General features: G+C 31.3%; 1 protein-coding gene across 1 annotated transcript in view; it reads left to right on the plus strand.

Annotated features, from left to right (window-relative positions):
• Nucleotides 1-8,403, plus strand: part of LOC113385752 (homeotic protein ocelliless-like) — a 65,237-nt gene extending 56,834 nt beyond the window's left edge. Inside the window, 2 exon segments of the mRNA XM_026623590.1 lie at nt 6,923-7,027; nt 7,030-8,403. Of these exon segments, the coding sequence (XP_026479375.1) occupies nt 6,923-7,027; nt 7,030-7,848 (924 nt within the window). The 3' untranslated portion in view covers nt 7,849-8,403.
• Nucleotides 8,404-9,303: the final 900 nt, after the last annotated feature.

A 9,303-nucleotide genomic window follows, 5' to 3' on the forward strand; every position in this document is an offset into this window, starting at 1 on the left:
AATATGCAGTTGCATCTGATCTGATCTGATGACATCAGAAGATGGCATTAATTGGTAACCTCGAAAGCGGTTAATAATTTTGATGATATTTGTTTTATTTTTCTCAGATAAATCCTAAGCCATTAGAAATAGAGTTCTTAAATTCTTGTCTGGAATAAATATTTCAGATATAGAAAGATCTGATGAACAACTAATAATAAACACATTTGGTTAAGGCAAATAAACTAAAATCGATGGAATAGTTGAAACCGACTGAAAAAGTTCTACACTTCTAAAGAAATCTAGCAATTTTTTACTATCTATATTTATAAAAGCTATCGCTGTGAGGATATTTTTACAAAAATATAACTATTTCAATAAAATTCTAAAATTCTAAATTGTACAGTGCTATAATTTTCTGCTGAAGCACTCAAGCAAACACAGTAAAGCTATTTGATTTTCATTGATTTTTGATAAGCTTCTTTGACGTTGAATTTTGATAAGGTTGTTTGATGTTTAGTACCTACTGATTTCAAAAATATTTTTAATTTATTTTGTTTTCAATGTCTGCACCACAATTTTGATTATTTTCGTGGTCCTTTCCATATCTAGCCATAGCCATTCCACATTTCTGTATTTTATGCTAGATTGAATCATAATTTTAGTAAAGATAGCATTTGTCATTTGATGTGAGATAGTTTACTTTTATGCATTTTCCTTACCAAACTTCCTTTCCTGTGCTTAAGCTTTCAGCTCTATATTTTATTAACTTACCGTAGGGCAAGTTATACTAATTGCAAAAAATTCGAAAATGAAATTTTTTGTATATCTTAACGTTTCAAAACCTTCTGAACATTCTAGCATACCTTATTAAAAATGAATGTATGTGTGTGTGTATATGTGTGTGTGCGTGCGTGTATGTGTGTGTGTTCGGATACAAATTTTCGTCGACGATTTCGGGAACACGGATGAAGCGATTTGAATAATTCAAAATTCATAATTCGATTTGTATTGATAAGGAGACGTGATGAATAGTTTTTTGCGAAGGCAGGTCTAGCCGTTCCGAAGATATGGGGCAAAAAGTTTCTATGTCTCTATCGTCTCTATGCAGTTAGGTTAGTTAAGCAGTACGATTGCTTTGAACAAAATTTTAGAATTTCCAAAATATGGCTAAATAAAGAAACATTTTTTTAAAAAAAAAAAAAATTTCAAAAAAAAGTAATTTTTTGTCAAATTTATAGTTTCTCAAAAATCTAATTTTTTCTAAGTAAAGTTTTTTCAAAAATGTTAATCGTTTTTAAAAAAAAAAATATTTTTTGGTACCGGAAGTTCTAGCAATTTGTCTTAAGGCACGGTGCCATGAGCCCCACTAGTTTTTATTTCTATTATATAGTATTTTCTTTTCTCGCGGATGTCAGAATGGGTCCGATCAAGTTTCTTTTCTTTTTAATGATTGTGCTCAGAAGAGTTCTTTCGTCAACCACTCTTCTCAGTACTTATTATATTTACATATTACTTGTTTTATTTGTTATATTGTCTTATGTTCTCCATTCGCCTCCAGCGAATAATTTTTGTGGGCCTTTCTTAGAGTTCCTGTCTCTGATTAGTAAAGAGCTATGCCCCTATCACTTTTATATATTGTGTGTGTGTTAGTTATTTACCGGTAACTATAAATCTTGTATTGATGAAATTTATTCGCAATCGATACATCACCGAGACAAATTTGTCATCATTCATCTCCACAATATGCCGCGCATCATTCAAGATCGTTTGTTACCTATGTACACACAGCTGCACAAGTACACAACGTCAACAAACAAACAAATCAATGAACATAGAAAAAATGAACCGCCTTCAGTCAAGGAAATAATAATATCGGGAAAAAATAGGAGGCAATGTTAATGTTAAATAGAAAACCATCCGATGACAGCGTTTGTGACGAGCGTAACAAAACTGGGTTCTTGTTTACACAATAACCTGAGCACAATGACCGTTATTATAACATCTTTACAAAGTGTTGCTTGCAATTGTATCATGCTTGTTTACATTTGGCGACGACCGGGGCGACAGTTTCCACTGGGTGACGATGTGACAAACGTAAAGCAAATAGACCGCATTCAGTGTTCGGTTATTCGGTTATTTATGATTTTGCAAAAGGTCAAAATTATGCTGACGATGAGAACTTTGTGATTTCACATAGTTCACTATTATAAAGATATTTATAGACTGAAGAGAGACACCAACTTTTTTTCGGAAACTGCCAAGAAACGAAATGTATAACTTGCTCAAAATTAGTACAGTCGTTAAAATATCTATTTTTAAAAGGTAATTGATTTAGTTTTGGTAAAATCACTTTGTATAATACTTTTATGATATTTTCAAAAGCTGAAACTCGGTGTAAGTTGCTCTTTGCCTTGATATATGAAAATATTATAAAATTACTATCTGTTTATATTAATTATGAATAAGCTTGACAAGAGCTTGAAATAATATCTATTATTATTGATTACGGCTTGCTTATGAATAAATAAATAAAATAAAATATTTGACATAATCCATGAGAATAGAGATTTAGGGTCTAATCGGTTCTATATCTAAAATGCCATACTGCACAGCAAATACTTAGCATTTTGATAGTTTTTACTACCAATTTATATGAAGAATGGGCCGTAACATTGCGTAGTCATAACAACGAAAGAATTAATAACTTGATACCCCCCTTAATGTCCCCCTTACTAACATTGAAAATTGTGGCAATAGAACATTGTTTCTGTTAAACTTCAATGATTTTATTGCTATTTTTATAGGTCAATAAGGATTTTAGGATTTTCGTTAAAACCATGAACTTTAGCATCTTAAAAAAGTGCATTAAAATTTTTTTCCTAACAATAACATCAATTAACTACTATCAACTGGGCCCGGCTGATCTTTATAAAAGATATGGCGATTGGGAATGATAAATAACATCATTTCTAATGATTATCTTTCGATCGATTTTCAGATTTTGAAAACTCGTCCTGACAAAAAAAATGCCTTTTTCTGCTAATTCTTCTAATTTTTTGTAATGGTTTAAACATACTTTTTTTAATTTTGGTGTCAAACGATTCAAAATGACATGAAACAATAAACATATCCTTCTAAGGAATTTCAAGTGATTACACTGTTTTGGATGTTAATGTTCATAATTACACTCGACTTGAATTGTTCATCTCATTACATACATTTTCAAAATTTATATAAACTAAAAAAATGCTTCATGAGTATATTTAAAATTGACTGTAAAAGCAGAACGTTTAGTTATAAAAGATATATAAAGTGAGAAGATAAATATAAAATTAATAATTTTACTACTAACTAGTTCTATAACAAAACACCATTCATTTAAATTACCATCATGATTAAGAGACCATTAACTATACACGTTTTCCTGTATTAGTTTAAACTAGCTGTAAGTGGAATTCTGTCTTAAGGCAATTAAGGCATCGTGCCTTAAGGCAAATTGCTGGAACTTCCCGTACCAAAAATTATTTTTTTTTTCAAAACGATTAAATTTTTTTTTTAAATTTTTTTTTTGTTTTTTTTTTTGAAAATTTTTTTTTTTTATTTTGACATATTGTGGAAGATCTGAACTTTCTTTTCAAAGCAATCGTACTGCTGTAACTGCATAGGGACAAAATATAAAGCGCGTAAGCGCCGCGTCGCTGTCTAACGCATAAGCATTGGTACGGAACCCATAGAAATGTTAACAAATTGTATACTTATTGTTAAAATCTCTATAAAATATCTGATAATTTGATGAGCATATGTCTAATGATCATTTTTGACCGCCAAATGGCTCATTTTTTACTTTTCCTCCATATCTCCGAAACTGCTAGACCTACCTTCATGAAAATTTTATCGATTTTTCATCTTGTCAATACAAGTGAAATGTTTTTTGAATTATTCAAATCGGACGCTCCGTTCTCTCAAAAACTGAGTTACCGTTTTCGGCACTTTTTGCCCCGTATCTTCGGAACGGCTAGACCTGCCTTCGCCAAAAACTAATCAGCACGTCTCCTTATCAATACGAATCGAATGTTTTTTGAATTATTCAAATCGGTTGACCCGTGTTCCCAAAATCGTCGACGAAAATTTGTATCCGCACATACATACACACACATACATACATACACACACACACACACACACATACACACACACACACACACACACACATACATCCATTTTTTCTAAGGTATGCCAAAATGTTCAGAAACCTCTGAAACGTAAAGATATATAAAAATTTTCATTTTCGATTTTTTTGCGATTACTATAACTTACCCTACGGGAAGTTAATAATAACTAAATAATTCATCATAAATGTATTATTCATACAAATATTTAATTAAAAACACTGCACAACAAGTCGTTTCATTGTAAATGCTTACACATTACATATCTCTGTACTTAATATGCTCGGTATCTTTGCAATCATTCTGGGGTAAATTTATTGCGTTTTAATTGCGCCCACATGATTACATATGCACTCTCTTATGTGATAATTTGCATTAACAATGGTCTTAAGACGTGCTTTTATGTGCTGCTTGTGCAACATTGATCTAAATAACGAAGAATGATATAACTAATTACTTGTGAAGAGAACTAAATTATTAATTACCTACATTATATTGTTTTATTCATGTTACCCACAGGTGCTTTTGTCAAGGAAAAAGATCTCATGAAGAGAAGAGAAAGAAAATATGTGCGGGTACATGAAATATTAACAAATATGTTCTTGAATTTTTTTACACAGCATGTTTAAATGATTATATTACAACGCATATTTCTCTCCACATGATTATTTTGCAAATTAAATAAAATTAACCATAATTTATATCATATTTCAAGGCATATTCCTAGTCGAATGATCATTTTACAACTTAAATAAAATTAATATGAATTTAAATTTGAAATTTAGATAGTTCAAATAATTATTGTATTTTTTGTATTCGAAGTCTTAAATGAAGTTAAAAGTGTGAAGGAGACTAAAGATTTGTCAATAAGTTGATTAAATTAAAGATTTCTGAACGATTCCCGGTATTCTTTATTTTTATCTTTATCAAGATATCGTAAGGTGATCGTAACTATTTTGTTTTGTAACTTCTTTTAGATTTTTTTCTTAACTTTTTTGCATTGTCAAAAGTTTGGCAATAGTCTGATCTTTAATTCTTACATTACGAAGAGATTTATGTTTATGTAATCATTCATTGAAAAATTTGTCTTTTTTATGTTCTAACATAAAACTAGGTTTTTCACAATCCTTTTTTTTCTGAACTATCTTTACCTTTCAAACTCTATATGTCTTAATTATATAAATAATTATAATAAGAAAATTAAGATATAAATAGTTGATTCGGTCTAAGGAAATTTGGAAAATAATCTAATTTAAAGATATAAATGTTGGATGCAATTTCAAGTGATTATTAAGTCTTCCCATTGTACTGGGAATTAACGAATTCAGAATTTTATTATTACTGGTAATATCTTGAAAATAAATTTATGTGAAATACGTTGTTCGAAAGTAATTGTAACATTTATTATTATTCATGCATCATAGTAATTATAACATTTATTCGCTGGTGGTTAATTATCACTTTTCTTTTAAATTTGTTTTATTCTGTCATCTGTTAGATAAAACAATAAGAGAGATAACATTATAATTTGATTACAATAGATACTTCCAGCGAATGGAGAATGTATTAGGATTAGGAATATAATATAAAACAAAAACAAAAATAGAATTCATACAAAAGTGAAGAAAAGAGAAATAATATAAGAGTTTCTAAATGAGATCAGTGGGTAATTTTTGTTTAGCCTGGTGGGCTGGTTTTCCGAGTGCACTTGGCTGCCTAAAACGTTTGGATGGACGTCGATTTTGCCTTTATAATTGGAAGTTAATATCACTTAATGGTAGTTAATTATCACTTAATAAATATCGTTTGATTATTTCATATTTACAGATCAATAACATTTCGTATATTTGATCTTATATCGCAATGCCTCTAATTTTGTTTCGAGCCTCTGCATTTCCGCCGTCGGCCGCCCGCGTCGCTTTTGCACAATGGCACGGCGGCGTCGCCGTCCGGGTCGGTCATAAAGTAATGATGTCAAGCTGGCCATAAATCACACATATGCATACTCATCATCGTAGATATTGTCGCGTTTGTATATATCGTTCTGTCGGAACGTGCCTCAATAATTTATATCAATATATACAGATGTTGTACATGTGCGTGACTATGAATAATATCCCGCTTGCATACATTGCGTGCGCGCTAATAAATTGAATAGTACGCCTTGAACGCCATCGTGAAAACGAAAAACCCGTTTCTGATTATTTCGATGTGTGTGTTCACGCTCCACACTCACGTTGCTGCGCGATGGGTGGAGCATGTTAAAGGCCGTCCTATTTCTCCATGGTTACCTGTGGTAGACTAATATGAGAGATTTTTATTTTATTTACGAAATAAAACAAGAAAGCAAAGCGCAAAAAGGCGAACGCGGTATGATTTTTATAGCAGTACGCTTTTTCTGCGTCAGACGTAACATTCATCGTAAATTTTTAAGTGAGACTAAATTTATGAACCCTTAAACTGAAATAGCCTAAGAACATAATTTCATGAATCACATTTCTTGAGATACACTTCTGAACAACTCATATTTCAGTATTCAATTCAAAAGCAATATAATAAACGAACTGAAGTCTGTAAAGTTAATAAACGAATGAGTAATATATATGATACATTATGATATTATAAATTGTTATAATATTCAATATGGCATATGATTTTGATATATTATATGTTATTCAAATTAGTTAATGTTATTTATTTTTTGTATTTCTATTTAAAATATACCAAACATTTGTGTTTTTATTTATCTAATATAAATTTATTATTTGCAGGTTTGGTTTAAAAATCGTCGAGCGAAATGCAGGCAGCAACTCCAGCAACAACAAAGCAGTTCCATCAAATCATCATCTGGGAACACGAATTCATCATCAACGAGACACCAGTCACAAAACTCTCAAAATCCAATGGCCAATCTTCATCTTCCGCTCCATCAAAGACTGGTTCTAATAACAATAACAACAACAACAACACAACTAACTCTCCTCAAAAAGGACAGCAGCAGCAGCACGCAAACACTTCGTCGCCTGGTCTACCGATTACCCCATCGACGAGTGTTAGTCCACCCGTAAATGTTATTTGTAAAAAGGAATCATCGACAGGGGGAGGTGGTCTGACACCACTTACATACGATCATCCGCATCATCATCATAACTCTCATAATAACAAACATCTGTTACCGACATTAGGCTACAACGAAAAAGACCCACAATCCCAACACCAGCAAGATCACACGGGGAACAATGGATCTTTGGCCTACAATCGACTAGCGGCTGGAAATTTGACGCCTCTTGGTTCTAACTCTAGCGTTATGACGACACCATCACCTCCTATGACGCCGACTGTGAATACAAATAGTTTACCTTACACGCCGAACCACGATTATAATTTCCACTGGCATTCTGGTGACTACATAAAGAATTACGGCCACCATGCGTCCAATTATCCGTCGGCCGGTAACTACGCCCAGAGCCCGTATTATGGCCAAATGGAGTATTTTAATGCTGTCAGTGGTGGCCAAAGTATGGGCCCGATGGGTTCCTACAACGCTGCCGTTCAACCTAGCGGTGGTTATGGTAGTGGTAATTTCGGCTTGAGTGGTGTTCCCAGTATGGGAGCCGCGCAAGGTTTCAGCCCATCGGGACTCGAATATATGGCAAGTACAGGTGCTACCGATAAATATGGTATGAATATGGTGTAGGACGAAATTGCCTTCCTGCTGAATCTGCCGCCGATTTAACAACAATGAAGTGGCACCAAAATTTCGACTGAGTTTGGCACGATTTTTAAGAAGTTTTGTGATCTGAAACAAAAGTGATTATTGTCGGACTTATCACGACGGAACATTTGACTAGCATTTTAAGTTTATATAATCGAAAAATGATTCAAAAATATGTATGGAAGTGATTGTTTCACTAACGTTTAGTGACGTTGTTAACGGGTGACGCTACAAAAATCTTAAATTTATTTTGTAGAAAATTAAATATGAATCATTTTAGGACGATTAATATTTTTATTTATGTTATAATTTTTAAAAGATCTGAAAGATTTTATTATATTCCATATAATTATTTATTGAACTATATTTCATTCATTCGATTTGTATTATAGTCGCTTATGTCATAAAAAAGCATTTTATTAAGGCCGTGCCACTTATAGTCTAAATGATCTCTTAAAACCACGCAAATGACAAAAATAAATAAACTCTGGCCTAACTGTCACGTGCCAAAGTAGGACTATGCAATGAGATAGATGCAGGGGCTTGAAATATATTAAATTTGATGCAATTAGTAAATAATTATAAATATTCTAATATTGTATAAATTCTCAAAAAAATCTTAGTTTATATTGCGTGTATATAATAATGTATCTCAGTGTATTTGTAAATCAAATCCTGTTTCAATTTTTATATATTAAATTTTGAAACGTTTGCCATATCAGTAAATTATATTTGTTATAGGAAATAAAATTGTAAATAGCATATAGTAAAAATTTAGTAATATTCATATGAAAACACATATCTCTAAAGTTGCTGGTACAAATTAGTAATTTCTTGGATTTTAGATTAAATTCTGTTTTGCAGCTTGTAATCTTTGTATATTGAATTCAATTATACTTTTTTTGTTTTTGGTAAATTTACTGTTTAAAGCAATCTATCAAATGCTTGTAATATTTGAATTATAATTTATCCTATTATTAAACTTACAGTAACCATAAATAAAATTTTATTGCAAGACGAAATAGTTCTTTAATTATTACAGGCATTTGATAATTTTAGATTAAAGTGAATTCTGCGCAAATAAATTGTACTTGAATTAATGTCATATGGAATGTGCAATGAATCTATGAAGTTGAAACTTAGGATTTTTGATAAAAAATATTAAAATTAGACACAAGAATACAGAATGTCAATTTTAATTGTGATGTGTACAAATTCAGAGAACTACTATCTCTTATCATTTCTAATCAGCTCGTTTCATATGAATATTAATCTGTAATAAGGAGTCCCCTTGCATAATTGTTCATATCCCCTGTACATAGTACGTGAAACGATAAATGTAACAAACGATTTTAGAGTGGTTGATTGTCGCTGTTGTTTTACAAATACAGAAAATCAAATTTATTCTATTTGGATGCATTTGTATTTTGAAAAATG

The sequence above is a fragment of the Ctenocephalides felis genome, unplaced genomic scaffold (genome assembly GCF_003426905.1).
Source record: "Ctenocephalides felis isolate EL2017-DRISC unplaced genomic scaffold, ASM342690v1 CF-g0.4_SCAFFOLD_03571, whole genome shotgun sequence".
NCBI classification, from domain to species: Eukaryota; Metazoa; Arthropoda; class Insecta; order Siphonaptera; family Pulicidae; genus Ctenocephalides; species Ctenocephalides felis.